A 24,807-nucleotide genomic window follows, 5' to 3' on the forward strand; every position below is an offset into this window, starting at 1 on the left:
TGCCCACCACAAGCCTACCCTCCCCACAGCCTACTTCATCTGGTACAGGTTGTTGGTGCCACGGTGATCGATGTCGTGGCACAGGCCAGCTGTAACCATGGCGAAGGCCTCTAGGTCTGTGTAATAGCTCTTCAGTTTGCCTGTCTGTGGGGATAGGTCCAGACCTGAGTCCTGCCACTGGTCCAGCTTTCTGGCTCCAGAAGGCAGGGGTTGAAGGGAATGTGGGGTAGCCCAAACCCATCCCTTTGCCCACCCAGGTCCTTTTCACCCATTGCTGGGACTGGATACACACAATCTGTATCCTTGGGCCAGAAGGTAGTTAGCTATGGTCCCCAGACCCCGAGTCATCTTGCCCATCCAATTTACATGCATACCATGAGTAGCGTAAACATGGTCTGGGCTACATTGAAGCCATGGCGCCAGTTGTGGTAGGTGATTCTTCGATAGGCTTTGCTGACAGAGAATAGGAAGCGTACCAGGACCTGGGGAGCAGAGGACATGTGGGCTCTGGGATCCACACATGAGTCTATATAACACCACATGAGAGTCTACCCAAGCCTATTTCTGTTAGAATAGAAATAGGGCAGTTGCTGCAATTCCCTAAGGATCCTATGACAAACTCTCCATTTCCCTATGATGTCCTGAGAAAAATGCTGTTTGGAAAACCTAGTTAACAAACTTCACATCCATCCATCCATCCATCCATCCATTCATCCATCCATCCAATTATTTGTATTTCACTGTGATGGACGTGTTTATCATCAACACTATCTGTGGAACTCGTGGATACCTTCACCCTATTACCATACACACTTTACCTCTTAGGGGACCTGTAACCCTCAACCACCCCTCCACTTCCTCTTGTTCTGGAACCTCCAGCTACATCTCACCTCCTGGGGGATCTGGAACTTTCGGACTACACCCAACTCATAGTACATCTGGATGCCACATTTGACTAGATCCAGCTCTGTACACTCCAGATCAGAGAAGTGGAACTCATAGATGTCAAACTTGGTAGGCCCTGGAAGTTCTTCCTTCTGTAAGAGAGATTGTAGGCTGAGAGAAGCAGGCCTACCGTACTCCTACTGGTTTTTAACCTTTCTTTTCTCTGAACCCTTGTCCAGGCAGACACCCAGGTATCTCTAGTGATGTCTGCTTTCCAGTTACTCAAATTTATAGCTAGATCACTACTTATCGTTTCCTACTGTTTCCTTGCACCAGGTGACCTGACAGTGAGAAGATTGCCTGACTTGGTGGCAGTGATATTGGAAAAGCAAACATAAAAATATATACATGAATACAAAGGTACACTCATGGATTTAGGCCTACTCATATGGACACATGGGCACATGTGTGTACACTCACAACACACAGAGCCATTGGTGTTTAGAACTTGCTATTAATAACCTCCAAAACTTGTTCAGTGAGACAAACAGCTCTGGTGATTCTGATAAATCACACAGGTGACAGAAAAATGTAGGTGTCCCACAACTGTCAAGCTGATGTATGGGTGTTCTCTGGGAGACACACAAACATGTGTTTCTATGTGCCTATACACACGTGTGCACACACAAGTGCACACAGAAGTATGCACACACATGAACATAGATATATCTAAACTAGGGACTGTAGCACCTAGTTACTACTGTCGGGAGGCAGCACAGATGGACACTTGGCCTAATTTGTACATGCAGAAACTAAAACATGGATAGTTCTGGGAAACACAGAGGAGACAGGAAAGTAGACAGAGACACTCAGCAGGGAAAATATCAAGTAAACTCTAGCTGGACACTCTAGGAGCCAGTATCGTCATTTCTGCTGGGGAGTGTTGACATGCCTACATAGGTAGCACTAACATCATGAGAGGACACTGTGTGTGCCAGAGCTCTCTCCTGACACTCATGAGAGCAGCTTGTGTCCACTGGAAGCAGATTCTCACCAAGATTTTCCCCAGCTCATCCTCCTCACAGTCAGCAGGCTCTTTCCCAAGGCGATCCCTTGTTGGCTAACAGAGAGCAACAGGTGAGTTGTAGGACTGAATGACAGTGTCACTTCACCCTATATAACAGAGTAACAGCATCACCTACACCCCATATGGTAGCCGGCAATATCACTCTCACCCCAGGAATGACAGTAACAGTGACCTCATTACCTTTCCTCCACTAGGACAAGATGATAGGATCACCTTAACCCTATGACTATGACTGACTATTAACCTTCACACCAGTGTGACATAATGGTGGTATCATGCCATCTATGTCCATCCATAAGTGTGTCAGTGGTGGTATCTCCTTTATTCCTGTGACAGTGACAACATCACCCTTACCCTGGGATTGTAACAGAACGATGGTGTACCATCACAGAACATGTTGGATACAGGGTAATCACTGAAGGACAGCAGTCTCCCTTGTGCTCAGACATCCCCAATTCCAGACATAAGTGGTAAGTTCCTGGGAACACTGATGTTCATTTCTTTCCCTGTGTTGTCCTTAGTGACACATACAGATTACAGATGGAACAATGAGATGGGCTAGGAAGGCTGTGGTCACACTTATTCACTGCTTAGGATGAGGCATAGGGACAGTGTCTGAGTTGCACGGTGTGTAGTGTTAGGGTTAGACCTAGACATTGGGCCCCAGACATATGTCCTTATCACTGAGCTCTCTGCCTCCCCAGTAAGAGGGGCCCCATAAAATGCCAGGAGCAGTACCAAGATTTCCTGGATTTCGTCTTTGTCGCATCTCACATGGTACAGAACCATGTCCTGGGCGATGTCCTTACGGTTCTCCAGCTTGTTCATCTTGTCATAGGTGTCTGTGTTCAGCACTGACCATCCCAGGAACTGTGTCAGAGACTGGAGGAAAACAGCAGTGTCACCCCATTAGCAATGCACTCTGGTGAGTGCTATGTTTTATACCTGTGACTCAGTTGTGAGGAGCTGACAGAAGGCGGTTATCATCCTTGCAGCCATCTTAAGCCATATACCCTGACAAGAGACTTGATTACAATAGCCTACAACAGCTGAGCACACTCTGATAACATCCTGTTTTAGATATCCAGTGTCTTTCCTTGGGTGTGTGAGACTTAAATGTGTGAGACTTAAGGGTATGACTTAGAGATCAGATTTAGAGACAAGGCCTAAGGGCATGACTTAAAGGCGTGACTTAGAGGTGTGGTTTAGAGGTGAGACATATAAAAGGCGAGAGGCAAACAGAAGAAAGGATTATTAAGTATTGGGCACTTGGAGTAGGCACTTGAGACTCGAGACAGGCAATTATTATTAGGTAGTAGGCACTTAGCACTTGGAGAAAGAACTTGGAACTTGGAGGCACTAGGGACTAGGAACTCAAGACTTGGGACTTGGACTAAGAAGAGAGACTGAAGAATAAACGGGATTGAATCACACTCTGTCTGGTCTCCATTCCTTGAGTCCGTCCTCACTCTCTCTCTTGCTGAATCCCAACCCACTGACTGGAGTAGCTTGGGCAGTGCGGGCTCTAATAATTTAGCCCCCAAGGCTTTTGGCAGTGCAGGTTCCAACACTGATAGAGCGATCCGCAATATTTTGGCCCCCAAATGTGGGGCAGCTCAGGCTGCAACACTTAGTGGCCAGTTTCCCAGACTGCTACATTACAATGAATGCCTTTGAATGAGACCTCCTGAGATAGAACTTTGGGAACTATCCTTGTCCCCTTCTCCCTGATGTAGTACTAAGCAGGATCCAGATGTGTGTGGAGAGGGACAATTCTCACTGATGTCCCACAACATGATAGACGGACCCCTCTGTCCGCATATGATACTAGGTATTTACCTCCATAAGGACTTCATCTTGATCATCGAAGGGCTTTCCATCTTTTCTGTTGTAGAAGGTTGCCACCCCCACAATCTCCTCTTTCTTGTTGACAATGGGCATGGAGAGAACATTCTTGATCACCCACCCTGAATCATCCAGGGGCCCCTCCTGCAGGGAGTAGAGAAAAAACTAGGCCGTTCCAGGTGTGGTCTGGTAAGGACTTGGTGACTGGGGTCAGGGTTAGACCTCATTTTTTTCTGTCCTCAGGCCATGCTAATAGGTTGCACACCAACTCTTCACTTTTCACTTGTCTATGATTTTTATGTTCATGGGCCTTGTGTTGTAATTTTGTGGGTTGGAGGAGGCTGTTTTCCCAGCATAATAGATTTCATGGGCATGTGAGGACTCCAGCCCCCAAGAAGACTTATTTAAAAACTGAGAAACCTTGCTCAAAGCAAGGTTTCTAACTACTTACTAACTGCTCATCAAATGGATCCACATTTCTATTTTACACTGGACTTTGAACACTCTGTAGCTGGTTCATTCTGTCTTGCAATATGAAATATGGATGGTATTTTTTGGCCAGTTCTTCCAAGAGGCTGTTAGTAATGTTCCTACTAACATAACCTCTCTCAAGAAAGTGCTATGTGGCCCTAGGCATGTTTGTCCAAACCGAGATAAAGTCAGGTAGAGCAGAGAAAGTCTAAACCTTCATAGTAGCAACACAGAAAAGTTTAACTATACCAAGTTCAATCAAGTGATATCAAATAAAGTTCCACTGAGTCCTACCAAAATTGATTGAGCCCAAAGATTAGCTGACTTCTGCTGAACACAGTGAAGACCAACTAAACCCAGATGAACCCAGTGAAGATCATCTAAGACCAGCCAAGATCACTTGAGGCCAGACAGGATCCACTTAACCAAGATAAGCTCTCCTGAGTCCAGCCAAGATCAGTTGAGATCAGATAAGGTCAACTGAGACTAGACAAGATCACCTGAGTCCAGCCAAGATCAATTAAATCTAACTGAGCCCACATAAAATCAGCTCAATTGTAGACCCAGAGTACAAACACACACTTCTGGTATGGTTTCCCAGTGACAGAGACAAATCGTTTCTTCTATTTTTCTTTTGCTTTTTGAAACAGAATCTCGCTCTTCAGCCCACGTTGGCCTTGGGCTAATTTGCAGCAATCCTTCTGCCTCAGTCTTCCCAGTGCTGGATTACAGGTACAAGTGAAGCTGTTTTATGTGTGTATGTTACATACATTGGCGTGCCTATGTGTGTGCATGTTGGATGCTTTCCTCTGTTGCTTGCTACGTTATTTTCTGAGGTGGGGTTTCTAACTGATACTGGAGCTCACTAATTGGTTAGCTTAGCCGGCCACTCAGCCCCAGAATCATCTTGTCTTGCCTGCTCCTCATCCTCCAGCCTAGCGCTTGGATTGACAGGTACATGTGGGATTATTTATATGGGTGCTGGATCCTCATACTATTATAGAAGACAATTTACCTGCTGAGCTATCTCTCTAGTCCCCAAAAGTTGCTTTAAGTGGAAAAACATAATTCAATCCATCATTTCTGAAACAAAATATCCTCTTTTTCTAGTAAAATGAAGTTTTATTAAATGAGTAGGCAGATTACCTGAAAGTTGAACATTTCATCAGCTGAAACATTCATGATGTTACAGATCTGGAAAGGAAGAAAAACAGTTTCACTCTGAGCAACTGAACACATGAACACAAGCACTAACCTACTTAGCCTTGCCTATAACAGAGGAGCTGCTAACTGAGCAAAATGAGCAGCAGCTGGCAGGAAGGGCTGATGGGAGGTAGCAGGCCAGCATGCATTGTAGCACCAGCAAGTACAGGCCAAGGCCTGCAGACGGACACTCACAAAGCCACTTTCTGCCACATAGGTTGGAAGGCCACTGGCCAGGGCCCAGTGATCAGCTGGGGGTGTGCTGTGGGAAAAGAACAGAGGTCAGAGGAATGGGTGCTTGGATTGTTAGGTGAAACAGTGTATGAGTTCACTTTATACCCTTCTCTGAGCTCACGAAGGATGAGGCTAGGAAGCTGATGAGGACTGGAGGAGGTCAGGATGAGCTAGCTGCTTTCCATTCTGCCATGTTGGAACTCCTTGTTTAGCAGGGTCTCTTTCCCTACTGGAAACTCCTGACTTCAGTTGGCCTCTGGAGACTCAGGGCTGGCTACCTGTTCTTCACCCATGATACCTGAATTCTACTGCCTACTTGGTGCCTGTCTGGGATGTTGACAGGCTTATAGGTTCATGAGGTCATTGGGCACAAAATCATAGGACCACTGTCCCTCTGAGGCAGAGCTCTGTGCTACACTTTGCTTTGGGGTGTGATGATGGCCTCACCTTCTGCCAAGGCTGGGATGGTTGAGTTTCTCCTGATGAGGCCACCTGGACATCTCACCTGACTCCATAGATACATGTTTCAGATATCTAAGTCCCTTAGACTGGTCACTTCTCTATTCATCTACCCATGTTCCTCCTACCTGTTCTGGAAAGGCCCCGCTGGCTCTATTTAAAAGTCCCACATGGGCTAGAGAGATGGCTCAGTGGTTAAGAGTAATGACTACTCTTCTAGAGGTTCTGAATTCAAGTCTCAGCAACCACATGGTGGCTCACAATCATCTGTAATGGTATCTGATGCTCCCTTCTGGTGTGTCTGAAGACAGCTACAGTGCATTCATATAAATAAAATAAATCTTTTATTAAAAGCCCCAGAGATGTCTACTCCAGAGGTTGTGTTTGTGGATGTCCCATCCTGGGGTGAGCCACTTGTCAAAGCCTAGCACTTACGGAATGACTTTGATGTCTTCTTTGCCATGGAGGATATAATCAATGACTTTGTAGAAGACAATTTCCTGAGAAACAAAACACATTAGTGTAGGGACTCCTGGTCAGCTTCTCAATGGAGGCTTTCTTGAAGGGAAAAGAGATCACCCACCCAGACATATCCATGCACAAAGATGCACATCCACAGATGACACATGTACAGCACCCGGTAATTACATTACACATGTACAATGTACAGTCTCTCTCTCTCTCTCTCTCTCTCTCTCTCTCTCTCTCTCTCTCTCTCTCTCTCTCGCACTCATACTCATAGATGTGTATTGTACATCTATGTTTTAGCTCTATCTTTCCTGTATCCCGTTTAACTTCATACTAACTGAACCCATACATACACTAAAATTCATGTGCAAGCATGTCACAATATTTATAGGAGCTCTGTCAAGCTAAAGCAAATCTAGAGAATCCACTGTCACTGTGGCAGTGCAACCTGATGGGAGTAGATAGGTGCTTGGGGCTACACTATTTCTCCATCCTCTTCATGGAGTTGGATCCAGGCTAGCCAGACTGTGGGGTAGATGCCACCTATCAGCTTGACTTACCCGGCCATCGGGTGTTCGTGGGCCTGAGTATGGCAGGGCTTCCCCCATCAGCACAGGCCATACATCAAAGAATTCCTGGAAAGAGAAGAAGAGAGAAGGGACACTCAGCCTATGAGCTGGGTCATGCTGGGGAGGAGGCACCTGAGAGTTTGAGACCTTACCTTCTCCTTGGTCATGTCCAGGAGGCCCACCGAGTACCGGTCACAGTTTAGATAGGCCCGAACAGTGTAGAAGGCCTTGTGGAACTGTCTTTCGATGTCTGTCAGCTCTTCAAACACCTTATTGGCTGACCAGAGAAGCACCTGGAAGGGTGAAACACATGTGAGCCTGTGACCCCACCTGTCTGGCCCCAGAAGCTTCTTGGGTCCACTCAGTCTTGGTACCACAAACACTTCAAGCTTCATTCCTACAGGGTGCCCAACTGGCCCTGAACCTAGGATGACACTGACTAATGGTGTGTATGCAACTCACCTGGAAACTCACTGGATGACAAGTTCTCCAGGCTTGCTTAGGCCATAACCGTGACTCTTACTACCTAGTACTGGCCTCATGCTCAGTGAATGAGCCAATGAGTGGAAATTGGAGTCACTGTGAGCTTAAAAGTCAAAGTTCCAAGTAAGCATTCTCATTCACTCTACAGTTAGCCCAGGGAGCACCGTGGCTTGCACTATAAACAGCAGGTCCTTTTGTGTCTCAGCAGGGTGAATTTGAAAGTGACTATTTTGTTAATACCTACACAGGTCCTTGGCCAGACCAGATTCAAGAATCTCCTTCACAAGCCTAGGCTGTGGTTCTCAAATACAAGTCCCTGGAATGTATACCACCAGCCCAGTCAGTCTTCAGCTCTTCTTGGACCTGATGAACCCATTTCCTTATAGCCTTCCTAGTAGGAGGGAACTCTCCCCAGTCTCCCTCTTTGTGGGGTGACTCAGACTCTGTTGCTGCAGAAGCATCCGTATCAATGTTTGCACCTTGGCCTCTGTCTCCCACGTGTTCACATGCTCACTCTTGACACTTTCCACACGACTTGCAATTTTCCAGAAGACATGAAGACATGAAGACAGGCTCAGCACTGCATTTCACCTTCAAGTCAGCAGCCCAGCCCTGGACATCTTAAACCACAGTGCTCAGTCCTGAGATCCCGGTCCTAACTGTCCCAAGGCCACCACTGCCTCTAACACTTTTGCCCTGCCTCATTCATGGGTGATTTCTGGTCACCCCTTATATACCTCATGCTTCCCCATGACAAAGCTGAGGTCACAACCTAGAAGTTTGGCTGCTCTGCTGTGGTAGTCTTTAGACTATCAAAAAGAAAGGAACATGGGCTCCCGTTCTTAGGATGTGAGGACAGGAAGAGCAGTGACATTTGTTATGTCTCAGAAGAACACCGGGATGATTCATATTCATTCTCTCTCTCTCTCTCTCTCTCTCTCTCTCTCTCTCTCTCTCTCTCTCTCTCTCTCTCTCTCTCGTGTGTGTGTGTTAAGGTAAGCCTGTACGTATGCATGTGTGGCTGTGTGAGTGTGAGCACTGAGTGTGTGTTCAAATGAGCAGGTACTTGAGTCATCCATGCCTCTGTCCTATAGATATTCCCTGAGATTGCTTCCTTCCTTCCTTCCTTCCTTCCTTCCTTCCTTCCTTCCTTCCTTTCTTCCTTCCTTTCTTCCTTTTTGATTTATTATATATATATGAGTACACCATTACTGTCTTCAGACACACTAGAAGGGGGCATCAGATCCCATTACAGATGGTTGTGAGCCACCATGTGGTTGCTGGGAATTGAACTCAGGACCTCTGAAGAGCAGTCATTGCCCTTAACTGCTGAGCCATCTCTCCAGCCCCTGAGCTTTATTTCTTATGTTGCCAGGCCCAACTCCTCACTAGTGTTTACCACAGCTGCTGGATGTCCTGCTATAGTGCAGACAGATTCAGCCACATATTTGACTTTGGAGTCGTATGAGTGTTGGTAGTTCAAACTATTTTCTCAGGGACACAACAAAGTAATGCCACAGCAGTGTTCAGGGGTAGCCTCTCTTTCTCTTGTCCTTCCCTCTGTGGTCTGGTTTTTCCAGTAATTGGGCTCTTCTGTGAATGCCATCATTCCTCACCCAGTTGGGGAAACAAGATCTGAGGAGATAAAGGCCCAGAGAGGACAAAGCCTATGAACACTGACTGAGAGCCTTGTAGGCCTTCTGTTCTTTATTCCTTGTCTTCATTTTAAAACATCTTTCCAATGGACCCTGGCAAACACAGTAATCAATAATGGCCGAGTTGGTAAAACGTATTTATTCTCCCCAGTTGGTAGAACTGTTTGGAAAAGATTAGGATGTATGGCCTTGTTGGGTATGTTACTGAGGAAGGGCTTTGAGGTTTCAAAACACTTGTGTGATTTCATGTTTTTACCCCCCCCCCCCGCCTCTCCCATCTCTCTTTCCCTTTCCTTCTCTCTCCCCTCTCACCCTCTCCCCCTCCCTCCCTCTCACTTACTTATGGATCAAGATATAAGCTCTCAGGTGTTCTTACTGCCATGCCTTTGTTCTCTACCGTCAGTATTGAGACCTTTACTTCGAGGTGTTCGATATCAAATATCTAGGAATCCTAGGAATCAGGTGTTAAAAACACTGTTGTTATTAAAATTAAATCATGTGGAGCTGAAGAGATGGCTCAGTGGTTAAGAGCACTAACTGCTCTTCCAGAGGTCCTGAGTTCACTTCCCAGCAACCACATGGTGGCTCACAACCATCTGTAATGGGATCTGATGTCGTCTTCTGGTGTGTCTGAAGACAGCTACAGTGTACTCATATGCATAAAATAAATAAATAAATTAAAAAATTAAATCATGTAAACTTATAGGTAAAAACAGTATACTAAGAACCAAGATAAAGCCAAGTGTGGTGGCTCGTGCCTATAATCCTGGCACTCGGGAAATGGGAGCAGGAGGATGAAGGCCAGCACCTACTACAGAGTGAGACTGACAGCAATGAGACAGTTTCAAGAGGAAAAAAAAAAAGGAAAAAGAAAGAAAGAAGAAAATAAAAACTCAGACTCCCTACTTTTCTTGTCCTTCCTTATTTTCTGTTCTGGTCTCTGCTTTTGAGGAACTAGTGAGGAAGAATGGGAAAACCACAGCTCTTTTCTTCTGGTTAAGGGGTCTAGGGACACCATGGTGGGTCCTCCAGGCTGGCTACCTTTTTTACTTCAATTTGTAAATGTGAGACCTTGAGAAGGCTCTGACTTTACCCCTTGTGTCAGTAAGTCCTCCCCCCATGACTTTAGTGCCATGCAAACAATAGGTAGAGGCTATAGTGTCTTTGGTGCCATCAACAGAAAGAATTGCTCTGTTGAGCCTGACTGGTAGCCAAGTGGCAGGTCAGGGTGATGAAGATCAGCATATGGGGTCCCCTATAGTTTTCTTATGTTCAGGTAATTTATTATTGGCTCTGATTAGTGTAGCGAGGTACTTTTCAGAAAGGGATCTGACTAGTTCTCAGAACCTCCAGGGCTTGGGAAACATGGTGAGGGAGAGTTTGGAAATTTTTTTATGCTCAGTGACCAGCATTCCTACCACATAGGGACAAGAAAGACAATGCATCTTGGGCTAGGCCACAGGCCCTTCAGAGCCTGTCTGTACCCAGTACAGAGGTTTCCTTTTATAAAGCGATGTCAGGGATGTGACTCAGTGGTGAAGAACTTACCCAGCATGCATAAGGCTCTGGGCTCTATTTCTAGCACCCCACAATAAATGAAACAAAGCCCATGAAGAGGAATAAGGCTGGATTCTGAGCCTCGGGTCAGCTTTTCCTCTCTTTCTAAGGTCTGACTTCTTGGAGATTCAGGGTCCTGGTAAGACTTACAGAAGGGGATATTACAAAATAGGGTGATCCCAAGGAAGCCCCCCGATACATGGTAGACTTGACTTTGAATGGCAGGCTAGAGTTCTGGTAGCTTCCTTCCTTCCTTCCTTGGAGATAAGGGATGGAGGAACAGGCAAGGATAAAGCCTGCCAGATAATAGTCATGAGAAGAAAGCTGGGATGACCTTCTTCAAAGGCAGAGAAGGTGCCTGGACCTCTGGACTCAATAGAGTTCAGATGACCAGTTTATAGGAGTGCCCTTGCCTCAGGCTGGGTATCTGCTAGGTGCTTTCTCCTAGCTTGGATAAATGACATTGCCCTTCAGGTATTTCTGTGCTCAGACTCTTAGTAGGCTATGTCTGCCATGTTACTCTGTATGTTTTGTCAGTATGGCAAAAGTCCAAACCAAACACCCCACCTCAAACAAACAAACAAACAAAAACATAACAAAACCCAGATAACAACAACAATAAAAAAAATAATGACAGCCAAAGGAATGTTATGGCTGAATGCTATGGTTCTCCCAAATCCCAAAGTTGAGCCCAACAGTACCAGGAGGATGTCATGATATTCAGGCAGAAGCTGGCTCCATGCCTTTGAACCTCCATAGATGAGCTGAATCTCTTTTCTTTGTTAAATGCCTAGCTTCAGATAATTTATTATAGCAGCAGAAAATGAACTAATATTTGCCTTATAGCTAATCAATCAGAAACTCAGGTAACAGACCAGAGTTTGGCATTTGCAGCAGAAGTGGACTGTCTTCAGACAGAGCCCTACACTCTGTTGGATCTGACAGTCTCTGAACAGATAGGATCAAAGTTGAGCTGAATCAGAGGACACTGTGCTGATGTGTGATGCAGGAATGATTGCTTGTTTGAGGTGTGGCTGAAATCTTCATAGAACCATTGTGTGTTTTGAGAGACTGAGTGATTTTCTTCTATGTCTCAGAATGGAGAATACTGCCTAAAAGCCTCTCCAAGGCCAGCACTAACCAGATAGCAAAGTCAGATGAAAACATCACAAGGCTAGGACTGGCTCAGGGGATAAAAACATGTTCTACTTCTGCAGAAAGCTTAAGTTCTGCTCTAGCACCTATGCCAGGTAGCTCCAGTTTCAGGAGATCTTAACACTTCTGGCTCTTCAGGCAACCATACTGTGAGCACATTACACCACATCCAGCTCAAGGGGAGGCTCTAAGGCCTGACTATCACTATAGACAGGAGCCCAGCATAGCTGCCCTCCGAGAGGCCCAACAAGCAGCTGAAAGAGTCAGATGCAGATACTTACACCCAGCCAATGGACAGAAGCTAGGGATCCCTGTGCTTGAATTAGGGAAAGGCTGGAAGAAGCTGAGGAGGAGGACGACCCCATAGGAAGACCAGCAGTCTCAACTAACCTGGACCCCTGTGATCTCTCAGACACTGAACCACAAACCAGGCAGCATACATTAGCAGATATGAGGCGCCCAACACATACACAGCAGAGGACTGCCTGTTCTAGCTTCAGTGAAAGAAAATGTACCTATCCCTCGAGAGACTTGAGGCTCTAGAGAGTGAGGAGGCCTGTTGGTGTGGGGTGGGCATAGGGGACATCCTCTTGGAGACAGAGGAGGAGGAATGGATGAGGAACTGTCAGAGGGCAGACTGGGAGGGGATAATGACTGGACTGTAAAAAAAAAGATTAAAGAATAACAATAAAAAATTTTTAAACTTTTTAAAAAGACATCACAGGAAGAAAAACTATATATCCATATAGCTCATTAACATAGATACAAAAACACTTTTTAATTTTTAGTTTTGAGACGGGGTCTCTCTACATAACCCTCATTACCCTACAACTAGCTATGTAGACCAGACAAGCCTTGAAATTATGAAAATCTACTTGATTTTCCCTCCCAGATGCTGTCATTAAGGTGTGTACCACCATGCCTGGCTCTAAATAAAAAAATCCCTAACTGAACATTAGCAAAGCTACCATGCATGGTAAGATGAGCCTATAATCCTAGCAGTTGGGAAGTAAGACCTACATAGCAAGTAATTGTCTAAGAAAAAAATATATTGGTAAAACCAGTCGGTAATGTAACAATAATATAATTTTTAGTAAATATTTACCCCATTATCATTACATTGCCTACCAAATAATTATACCTTGTGACCAACATTATAGAAGACCACCTCAGCATTTCAAATTCGGTTAATATAAACTAGAAATGGTGGCATGCATCTGCAGTCTCAGCTAGTCAGAAGACTAATGTGAGGGACCACCGAAGCCCAGCAGTTGAGGACCTAGCTGCATGATGTGGGAAGACCACAGCTTAATATAAATGCCCCACAAACCAAAATCCCAAACTAACTAATATAATCTTAAAATGAACAATCTAAAGAAAAATTTGCATGATTCTATCAATTGATGCTGAACTATTTGATAACATTCAATATTAATTCAAGATGGAGCACCTTAGCAACAAGAGATACGGTAAATTTTCTTAACTAGGAAAAATCCTATGACACCACAAGAGATGACATCATTCTTCAGCCTCTAGAAGTTCAGTGTGCTATCTCCTTATACCACGGAGCAACCCTGTACTTTGTTGTTGTGTTTTGTTTTGATTTTCAAGACAGGGTTTCTCCATGTAGCCCTGGCTGACCTGGAACTCACTCTGTAGACCAGGCTAGCCTCAATCTCATGGAAATCTGCCTGCCTCTGTCTGAGTGCTTGGATTAAAGGCGTGCACCACGATACTGGGCTGTGAAATCATTCTCGCTCTCTCTTTAAAAAAAAAAAAAGATAGATTTATTTATTTATTTAGTATATAGCATTTTGCCTGCAGATCTCATTATAGATAGTTATGAGCCACCATGTGATTACAGGAAATTGAACTTGGGACCTCTGAAATAGAAGGCAGTGTTCTTAACCTCTGAGTCATCTCTCCAGCCTGTGAAATCACTCTTAATGAAAAGAAACTAGGTGTCTTTCTCTAAGACTTGGAACAAGGAAGAAATATGTTCACTTGAAATATTTCAAAATTATTATTGAAAATAGATTCTTCTCTCTTATAATACATTGCTACACCAAATCTTAATTTGTCCAATAATACCAGAAAAAGAAAACACTATATATATTAAAAAAGGGAATAAAGCTATCTTTGTTTGCAGGTGATATGATTGTCTATATGAAAATACCAGAGAATCAATAAGAAAACCCTGAAACTCGTAAGTGATTTTCAGCAAGGCCACAGACTATAGGGTTAACATAATATAAATGCTTTCCTTGATACCAGTGATAAACAATTGGAAGATGAAGCTATCAGAACACAATACTACTTACATTATATTCCAAAATAAAGTACTTAGGTATAAATCTAGTGAAATATGTATAAAATTTATATGCAGAAACTTCAATCTTTTGCATATATGTGCAGGTGCATGTGCCTATGTGTGGAGGTAAAGCTGTGATGTCAGCTGGTCAATGAGTCCCTAGGGGATTCATCTGTCTCCATTTTCCCAGAGCTGGGGTTACAGATGTAAGTTACCATGCTTGGCTCAGCACTTGGGTCCCACAGAACAAACTCAAGTTCTCATGCTTGTGAGCTGTTTCCCCAGTCCATGGAAATTTCAAAAGTTTGATTAAAGAAGTAAAATATTGGGATGGAGAGATGACTCAATGGTTAAGACTGCTCTTCCAGAGGTTTGGAGTTCAATTCCCAGCAACCTCAGGGTGGCTCATCTGCCATGGGATCAGATGCCCTCTTCTGGTGTGTCTGAAGAGAGCAATGGTGTACTCATATACATAAAGTAAATAAAATAAATAAATAAATCTTTTTAAAAAATTAAAATATCAAAATTAATATGAAGATTTTAAGTGCTTGTGGATTTTTTTCTGAGACAGTCTCATGTAGCCAAGGCTAGCCTTGAACTTGCTGTATTAGCCAAGGATCATCTTCAACTCCTGATCCTTTTGCCTCCACCTCCCAAGTACTAGGATTGCAAATATGTACCACAGTGTCAGGTTTTATGTGGTGCTGGGAATTGAATACAGTTTTCAGACATGGTAGGAAAGCACTCTTACCAACTGAGTTACATCTTTACCCTAGAAGACTCACTATTTTTAAAATAATATTTTTTCCAACTTGGTATATAGATTTAGAAAAATCCAAGTTATACCAGCAAGCTATTCTATGAATTTTGACATCTTGACTTTAAAGTCTATGTGGAAAGACAGAATACCCAAAATAGCCAACACAATTCTGGGAAAAAAAAACTATATTGGTAGACTGACATTATCATCCTCAAGATTTTCTCTAGAACTACAGTGGCTGATCAAGGAAAATCCCTGGAAAATTAAAAAGTAGATCTCCACAAATGTACTCAACTAACCTTCAACAACAAGAAAAGACAATTCATAGAAAACCTGTTGTCTTTTCACAAATGCCTAAAAGCTCGACATCCACATGCCAATGTGAATCTAGACCTAGACTTTATCGTGTTCATCAAACTAATAATGAGCCTAAACTCAGAATCTTTAAAGGAATTTTAATCCTGCAACATGGCTGCTCTGGCAAGGGATCATATTCAAAGATATGCAGATACACCCTAAATTACATTATAATGTGACTGAAATTCAGACACACCCTCAGCACACACATTTATGAAGGTAAGGTTAGTTTGTAGAAGGAAGCAGCCAATTAAAGTGATGTTTAATTGACAGGCAGATAAAGTGATGAATCAGAGAAAGATTTGACTGAATGCGTCAAAGACAGAATGTGTCCAACTCACATGAAAACATCAGAGAACAGAGGCTGCTTAAGAACAGCAAGAGAGAAAAAGGATGGAGGGGCGTAGTGAGTGTATGGCAGTGTGGGCAGGACAGTTTTACAGACACAGGTTAGATACAGCTGAAGACAGAACAAGCCAGAGAATGAGAAGGAGCCAGAAGATTAGAACACATTGCCAAAGTTAGTATGAGGCCAAGCAGAGCACTTCAGTCAGAAGCAAGAAGAAGCCAGATTGAATCAGTTAGCTTGGAAGATTAGATGGTAAGAAGTTTCCCAGCCAGAGAAAAAGAAACTCTCTGGCTTCAACCAAAGCCATGCACTCACTCAGCTTGGGTACAGCTTTCATCTCCTCCCTTCGTCTGAGGAACTAAAAGCAACATTTACATTTACAAGAATCCAAGACTGAAACTCCTAGAACATGACCTGAAAACATGGGTGATCTTGGGTTTAAGGATAAGGTTTTAGGTATAAATAGTGTATGAAGAAGACTATAATAAATTGGGGTTACTAAAATGCCAAACATCTGTTTTGCCATGTGTATTATTAAGAGAATGAAAAGGCAAGCCACACTCAGGGAGAAAATACATAAAAAATGCACTTCTGGACTTACATCCAAAATTCATATAAATATGTTCCTTTTTGTTATTGTTATTCGAGACATAGTATTTTTATAAAGCCCTGGACTAGTCAGGGATCACTATGCTTACTGTGTAGACAAGCATGGTCTGGAACTTGAGGATGATCCTCTTGAATCTGCCATCTGAATGTTGGGATTATAAGCCTTGCACCACATTGTGTGTGTGTGTGTGTGTGTGTGTGTGTGTGTGTGTGTGTGTGTGTATGTGTGTAATGCATATGGACATATATCTATGTGTGGATATGTGCATTTAAATGTGTATGTGAATTCAGGTGCCTACAGAAAGCAGAGGCATTGTATTCACCCAGAGGTGAAATTATAGGAAGTTGCAGACTGAACTCAGACCGTCTGAAAGAGCAGTGCTTATTTTTAGATATTGAGGCATCTCTCCATATATATATATATATATATATATATATATATATATACACATATATGTATACATATATATGTATATATATCCATATTCTTAACTATATCTATCCTTAAAACTAAACAAGAAAGCATGTAGACCAAGAGCATCTAACTGTACTATGTACCTTTGGGGCATGGAGAAAGTGCTGATTTATTTTTGGGATAGCTGGCAAAGGGGGTGGCATAATGTCTGTGCTCCAATTTTTTTAAGGGAGTGAAGATTAGCATCCCTGATAGAAATTTCTCACATTTAGCAAGTGGGTGGCAGATGAGAGGAGCCAGGAGTCTCTCTGTTGAGGGCACATACCAAAAAGGATCTTCATGGCAATAGATCAGGGCTAGGAACATCAATCAGAAATTATGTTTAATTTTATACCAGTATGGTGTTATATGTGATATACCTACTGTGTATGCACATATGTTAGCACACATAATCTTCTTTTGTTGGGTGAGAGGAGATTGGAGCAACAAAGACTATAACAATACTCAGATCTAACTTCCAATAGAGCATTCTAGTATATGGATCAGGGCTTCTTGGAGAAATGGGTTCTAAAACTAGAGCATGAAGCATCCTGGAGAAGCCTAGGACTCCTACAATGATGAAACGTGTTAAAGGACACAGGAGCCAGCTGCAGGGCCAGGACTAAAACAGTTTGTGCAATGTAATGAATACAATAACATTGGATTGCAACCTAAAACAGAAAATAAATACGCAAGAATCTAGACGTGAATCAATTATTAAGCAAATTAATAAATGAGTACAAATTTTATAGATGTTCCACTCTGAAGGGGGCAGGTACCTCCCATTCCTCTGTATGGTATGAGCAATGCTTTCTTCAGAAAGCAAAGGACAGAAGGTCAGGTGACTTTATGGTGGAGAAAGTGACAGAGTGGTGTGATGGAAACTGTTTCCTGGTTTCTGGTAGGCCCTATGGCAGCACCCCACTGTGATGTAGTGGAAAGGCTTTTAGTCTCAAGCCCAGTGACCCAAGTCTGATCACAAGAATGACATCAGTTCCAAAAACATGAGCATTGCTAGCCAGGTTCCTCTGTCAAGTCACAGGAAACAGGCTGATAGGACAAACTTTCTCAGATAGGAGGGGTCTGAGGAGCTGTGACAACTGAACATCCTGTGGGATTTGGGATGGCATTCTGGGACAGAAGGAAAAAGTAAAAACTAAAGAAATCTCAATGATGTTGTTAGTCAGCACTGGTTCATTAGTTGTGGAAGCATCATAACACCAGTGAAAGATGTCAAATGGAGAAACTTCTTGGTGAGGGCTATGCAAATTTGGCTCAACTCTGTAAATCTAAACCAGTCAGAAAAGAGTCTATTGTGGCAGGATTTTTCCTGTCCAGTTACATTAAAATATTAGTGCAGCAGGAGGTCTGTGATTGGACAGGGAAAAAGGAGGTGGTGCTAAGAATGAGAGGGAGAGAGAGAGAGAACAAGATGGAGGACAAGAAGAAGATTCTGATCCTGCATTGTTTTAAATAGCCACAGGTAGTTATGAATATCATATAGCGATAGAATAATTGGGATGACTTGTCTGATCTAGGTGGGCAGCTTGTATTATCAATTGACCTTAAAAATCATTGTGAGGGCATCTTGTAAATTGAGAATTTATTAATATATAAATCTGACTGGTTAATTATTAGCTTAAAGAGTTTTGTTTTATTGGGCTACTGGGTATTGTGATATCTAACAGCAAGGTGGGTGGCCGTTAAATGGGGCTGCCATGCAGAGCGACCCTGCAGAGGGAAATTAGCAAGTCTTGGGGCCCAGGCCTTAGAGTCTGCCGAGATGAGAACACTCCGCTAGAGGGTTACTGGAGGGTTGTGGAGGGTTACTCCACAGAGGGGTTATGGCTGAGAAGGAACTAGGGGCTCCAGAGACAAGTGAACCGCAGCTGCGAACACCCTAACCGGTCGCTGCGGAGAATAGTTAGAGACAGAGGCTGAGGGACCACGCAGGGACAGAGAGTTGCTGGCAGAAGCGTGGGAACTTGGCGGGTCATTTTAAATATTTCCCACAACAGACTATAATGTAATAAAACGGGGCTAGTGAGATGACTTAGTGGGTAGAAATACTAGTCACTTACTTGTGACCTAAGTTTGATCCGCAGAACTCACATGGTGGGAAGAGAAAGAAAACTCTGGCAAGTCGTCCCCTGATCTTTATACTCATGCCATGGTGCGTGCCCACCCCCACAAATAACAAACGTAAAGCAACAACAACAGCAGCAGGAAATAGTAACATGCAAAAATTGGATAAAATGTCCATCATAAGTAAATGGATTGTGACAGAAAATTATCAGTGTTATCTGGGGCCGAGGGTGGTAAGGGTAAAGGGTGACTGCAGCACAGTGGTTCTGCTGGAGCGACCGCTGCAGGTAGGGACAGCATCTACTTCTGTCAAAAGAATAACTGTGAATGCGGGCAGGAAGTGGGCAGTGCAGGACATCTGGGCACAACCTGGTATGGCGGTTTGAATAAGAGTTGCCCCCCTAGGCTCATCTATCTGAATGCTTCCTCATCGGGAAGTGGCACTACTTGAGAAAGAGTGGGAAGTGTGTTCTTGTTAGAGGAAGTGTGGCACAGGGAATTGGGCTGTGAGCTTCCAAAAGCCTAAGCCAGGCCCAGTATGGCTCTCTTCTCCTGTTGCCTGAAGATCCAGATGTGAAACTCTCAGCTCCCTTTCCAGCCCCATGTCTGCCTGTGTGCCACCGTCCTCCCTGCCATGATGGTAGTGACAAAACCTCTGAAATGTTAAGCAAGCTCCAACTCAGTGCTTTCTTTTCCACGAGTTGCCGTGGTCATAGTATCTCTTCACATCAATAGAACACCAACTAAGCCACTGGGGTGGGGATGGGAAGACAGAAATAAGTGTGTGTGTGTGCACGAGTGTGTATATCTGTCATAGGCTATGGGGTATGTATATATGTGCCTGTGTGTGTGTGTGTGTGTGTGTGTGATGGGCTATGAGGTATGTAGTGGGTTTGGTGGAGGACTGAAGACCCCTGATACTCCTTTTTCTACTCTTTCTTCTGACAGTACAATGAAGGTTGAGAACTACAAAGGATCACTTACCTCTGTGACCCCCTCCAACAAGCCCATGTCCCCTCCCTTGCCTCTCCGATCACCCGCCATCATTTCCCCCTCTGAACTACTCTTGGCCTATGTGCCCCCTCTCAGAATGGTCTGAGCTTCTTGCCTGCAGTCCTGACTCCTCTAGTCAGCCTACCTTACTGGTCTCCATCCACACAGCCCTTTGACAGCCCCAACTAGTCCTGAATCTCCGTTCTGCTGCTCCTCCCTGACTGAGGCTCCCATTTGTGGTCCTCCTCCCGCAGGCCTTGCTTCCCTACCTCACTCACCTCTCTCAGCCTCACTCTTCCTCCCTCCCCTCAGGGTCATGCCTGTTACTTTATGTAAGGGTCAAGTTGTAACTGAACTTGGTTTTGGTCCTGTACCCCCATAGCTATATAAACCGTAAATTCAGTTGACCAATGGAAGCAGGCTCCGCCTTGGACTTGAAGTATCTGTACAGAGAGCTCTTGGCAAGTGACCATTACCACATGGATACAAGCTATCCAGATGAGCTTGGTGGCCACCAACCCTGGTCCTGCCTCTCCTCTCTGACATTTTCACTTTTTAACAGTGGGTAGCCAAAGCATGGCAGCAGTCACAGGCAGAACAAGAAGTTTGGAAAGCACAGAGTAACTTGACATCTGACATTTTCCCAAAGCCAGCCTGTGTATGGCTGGATTTCCTAGCCTTAGGCATAGAACGCAGAATGTCCTACCATCCATGCAAGATATCTCCTTCCCTCCGTTTTACCCATCTCCTCTCTCCTCTGTTTCTCTTCCTCTTCCCCCCCCTCTTTGTCCCTCCCTCTGACCCTCCCTCTCCCCTTTCTCCATTCTTCCCTTCCTCTCTGTCCCCCTTTCTTTGAGACAAGTTCTTGCTGTGTATCCTAGGCTAGCCTCAAACTAGCTGATCAGAATGTAAAGTTAGTAATAATAATAATAATAATAATAATAATAATATAATAATGAATAGTCCCCATAGATTCATAGGTTTGAATGCCTGTTCACCAAGAAGTGGCACTATTGGGGGTGTGCCCTTGTTGGAGAAGTATGGCCTTATTGGAAGAAATATGTCACTGGAGGTGGGCTTTGAGGTTTCTGAAGCCCGAGCCAGACCCAGTATGACTCTTTCTTTCTGCCGCCTTCGGATCCGGATGTAGAACTCTCAGTTTCTGTAGGACCATGCCTGCCTGCATTCCACCATGCTTCCTGCCATAACAACAGTAGACTAACCCTCTGGAACTGTAAGCCAGCCCCAATTAAATGCTTTCTTTTATAAGAGTTACTGAGGTCATGGTGTCTCTTCAAAGCAACAGAACACTGACTAAAACACCCTGCCTCTACCTCCTGAGTGCTGGGATACAGACATCCCTGTCACGCCCAGCTTGTTCGGAATTTCTCAAAGGCTCACAGGCTGAGACTCAGATAAGAGAACTGCTTTGCCTTGAGACCTCTCTGAGCTCTTGTGCTGTAGCTCATAGTCAAGATAGTCTTAGTGGCCCCCAGCCCTGGCCCTGCCTCTCTTCTCTGACATCTTCAAATGTGTTCTAAACCTTCAGCACACTGACCCAGCTGGACACTCAAGTTTCTATCTCATGCAAATTAAACAGACTCCAGATTCTCTGGCAGGGCCAATCCCACACAGAGATTCTGTGCTTGGTTAACTGACAATTCACTCCAGTTCCTGCAAAGTTTTGAGGCAGTACCCGAGGAGAATGGAGCCTGTCTGTGGCTCTGCAGGAAGCTGTGTGTTCAGGTGGTAGTAATGAGCAGAGGGCCTTTCCAGTTTCTTCCTCATAACCTGCCTGCCTAGGTGAGCACAGCACCACTGCCCCTGCTCAGTTTTGTACTGATGACATGGATGGGAATATTGAGTCCCCTCAGGCCAGAGTCATGTTCTGACTGGACATCACAGTGTCTTGGTCATTGATGAAGACAAAACAGCCTATGAGGGTGGAAGGCTGGGGAAGGATCAGCAGGGCATACAGATACCTGGCCTCTGCGTGTCTCACAGTTGTGGAGGTAGCTTAGGTGATAGATCTTCAAATCTAATGCAGCAAAATTCAGGTACTTCGTGAAAACCTGAAACAATTATAACAGCATGAGTCAGAAATCCAGATGTTCAAAGACACATGTACAGAAGAGATGCATACCCTTAAGGTCCTGGAGAAAGTGCCACACACATGCAAGAATACTGGTAAGCTACACTTAGGACTCATGGGTGTGGACCTACACACAAAGCTTCAGTCCTGTGGGGCAGGAACATGGATCACACACAAAGGGACATGACTTACAGACACAAAGATGAACAGCTGGGGCATAACTCACACACCCAGATAAACAGACACACACAGAGATTTGAAGGATCTCTGTGAGGCTCTGGCTTATGCCTCTGGATAAGCACAGCTCACACACTCAGATTAGCAGAAGGACACAACTCAGACATAGACTTATCAAGGGACGTGGATCACATAACCACATGACTAGAGAGAGATAATGGCGAAGGCTTGAGGGGAGGTAGGACATATACAGACCCATGGGGCAAACTTGTGGGAAGAGCTGAGTCTAACATCTCCTGGACACTCACATCTTCGTCTTCACTTGTGAAGCATGGGCCATCCAGTTTATTCACTGCCATGATCACAGCCACGACATCTTTACCATTCATGATTGGTGTGGACAGAATGTTCTTTGTCACGTAGTCGGTGAGCTCGTCAGCAAATGGGCTGAAGTGGGGACACTGCGGTGGTATGAGAGAGGTTATTGCTATGGTCTGCAGTCTGGGGCTCCCAGGCTTTTACAGGGGCTATGCTTAGATGGCCACCATTTACACTAGCACTGTGATGTCAGGTAGCCCTACCTCTGAACCCAGGGCACAGTCTCTGGGCAAAGAGAGTTTACCCTGTTCCTGGGGTTCTACTAAGCTCACTTAACCTCTGATTCCTAAGAAGTCTCCTAAGTTTTATAAACAGCCCCTACAAGATCTTCAAGCACTTGTCTACTTTTGGACAAAGTTGGCCTCCTGTACGCTCAAGTCTGCCCTCCTACCCCTACCCTCAGAACTTCTAGCCCAGGTGATTGTCTCCTTCCTCCAGCCCCCTCCAAACCTGCTTCGTGCTCTCCCTGGAAAGATAACCATGACTGCATGAAGGATGGACTCTGTTGTGATTGGTGGCTTGTTATGGCACACTATCACCAAGACAAATTGGCTGGAGAGCTAGAGTTGAGAGTTTCCTGTATCTTGGGATCTGTCCACCAACCCTGTGCTTGAGCCCTGCTCCAAAGACCACTGTCCATCAGGAGACATTGTGACATGGTGAGTTTTGCCCAACTCTGGGCTCATGGAGGATTCAAGGAGGACTCAGAAAGGGTTCCTAAATCTACTACCCCAAGATATAAAAGGAATCCTGCCTCTGAACTTAGTTCCACCCCTGAAAGGAACAGGTTATTTGAGCTAGCCTTGGGGTACTAAGTTAGAGCCAGGTGGCTTCTAATAGACACAGCCCTGCTTTCTGGTTATTCTTTTACTTACATGAGACTGAAGTACCCTGGCATAGTGACTGGGGCGAAAGGCTGACTTTAGCCTCTCTTAAGGGTCTGTCTCAGAAAGTTGGAGCACCTTTATGTCCTTTCCATTCCTGTTCAGTGAAGGGAGGATGGCTATCAATAACTTTGGCATGTCCCAATGTTAACTGTCAACAGAGACTTTCTTATATGTACTGAGGACCCTGTATCTTGCAGGCCTGTGATTTGTCATAGTTCTCCATAGCTCAGCCCTGTGAGCAGCTTGAAAAGTTCCCTGCTGGCATTCTGTCTCCTTGGTAACAGGTTAGCAAAGCCAGAGTTTTAGCTATAAGAGCCTGCCAAGGGTCTGAAGATTGGGTTATCCTCCCAGTGGGATGGAGATGGCTAAAGTCAGCTATTCCCTTTCCCTCTCTCCTTGGAGAAGCAGCCACCACCTAGCTGCCATGTGGCACTAAGCTGGAGGAAAAACAACATATGAATGGTAACAAAGAAGGAAGATAAACAGCAAAGCCTGACTGAGGTGACATTACTGGGTGGACTGGCTGGCTTTATGTGTCTACTTGACACAAGCTGGAGTTATCACAGAGAAGGGAACCTCCGTTGAGAAAATGCCTCCATGAGATCCAGCTGTAAGGCATTTTCTCAATTAGTAATCAAGGGGGGAGGACCCATTGTGGGTGGTGCCATCCCTGGACTGGTGGTCCTGGGTTCTATAAGAAAGCAAACTGAACAAGCCAGGGGAAGTAAGCCAGTAAGAAACATCCCTCCATGGCCTCTGCATCAGTTCCTGCTTCCTGACCTGCTTGAGTTCCAGTCCTGACTTCCTTTGGTGATGAACAGCAATGTGAAAAGTGTAAGCTGAATAAACCCTTTCCTCCTCAACTTGCTTCTTGGTCGTGATGTTTTGTGCAGGAAGACACTGGGATAAACATTAATATCTTGTCACAGAAGACGATCAGCTTTTTCTGGCTAACTTGACGGTGCAAGGCTTTGGTCATGTGATAGATCCTCAAGAGGAAGACACTTTCCTGGATATCCTTTTCTCTGGGCATCCTGGGTAGCTTCTGGTTGGCCACTGTGGCCATTGTATACCTGTGGTTTGCACGCACCTATCTCCTGACTAACCGTTAGTGCTGGAGGCTGCTCCTCACCTGCAGGCTACTTCTAGAGGAGTCTTGAAGCACTGTACCAAGGCATACTGACGTGCTTCTGCACAGAGCATGAAAGTCCCTTCGGATGATATATATAAATCTTTACACTTATCGTCATATGATGTACACAGATACATGCATTTGATTCTCAG

General features: G+C 44.6%; 1 protein-coding gene across 2 annotated transcripts in view; it reads right to left on the reverse strand.

Moving 5' to 3' along the window:
- The window catches only part of Pde6b (phosphodiesterase 6B), a 42,526-nt gene that overhangs the window by 4,707 nt on the left and 13,012 nt on the right, over positions 1 to 24,807 (reverse strand). For both annotated transcript variants that reach the window (XR_013111624.1, XM_034509162.2), the window contains exons 2-14: positions 22,567 to 22,719; positions 21,972 to 22,061; positions 7,374 to 7,514; positions 7,213 to 7,287; positions 6,620 to 6,684; positions 5,687 to 5,753; positions 5,435 to 5,482; positions 3,812 to 3,961; positions 2,711 to 2,854; positions 1,940 to 2,005; positions 891 to 1,037; positions 375 to 482; positions 35 to 144 (exon numbers count right to left, since the gene is read on the reverse strand). Coding sequence is in view for 1 of the 2 variants with exons in the window: in XM_034509162.2 (XP_034365053.1) it covers positions 35 to 144; positions 375 to 482; positions 891 to 1,037; positions 1,940 to 2,005; positions 2,711 to 2,854; positions 3,812 to 3,961; positions 5,435 to 5,482; positions 5,687 to 5,753; positions 6,620 to 6,684; positions 7,213 to 7,287; positions 7,374 to 7,514; positions 21,972 to 22,061; positions 22,567 to 22,719 (1,364 nt within the window). In the remaining variant the exon portion in view is untranslated. The remainder of the gene's footprint in view (positions 1 to 34; positions 145 to 374; positions 483 to 890; positions 1,038 to 1,939; positions 2,006 to 2,710; positions 2,855 to 3,811; positions 3,962 to 5,434; positions 5,483 to 5,686; positions 5,754 to 6,619; positions 6,685 to 7,212; positions 7,288 to 7,373; positions 7,515 to 21,971; positions 22,062 to 22,566; positions 22,720 to 24,807) is intronic.

The sequence above is a fragment of the Arvicanthis niloticus genome, chromosome 7, assembly GCF_011762505.2.
Source record: "Arvicanthis niloticus isolate mArvNil1 chromosome 7, mArvNil1.pat.X, whole genome shotgun sequence".
NCBI classification, from domain to species: domain Eukaryota; kingdom Metazoa; phylum Chordata; class Mammalia; order Rodentia; family Muridae; genus Arvicanthis; species Arvicanthis niloticus.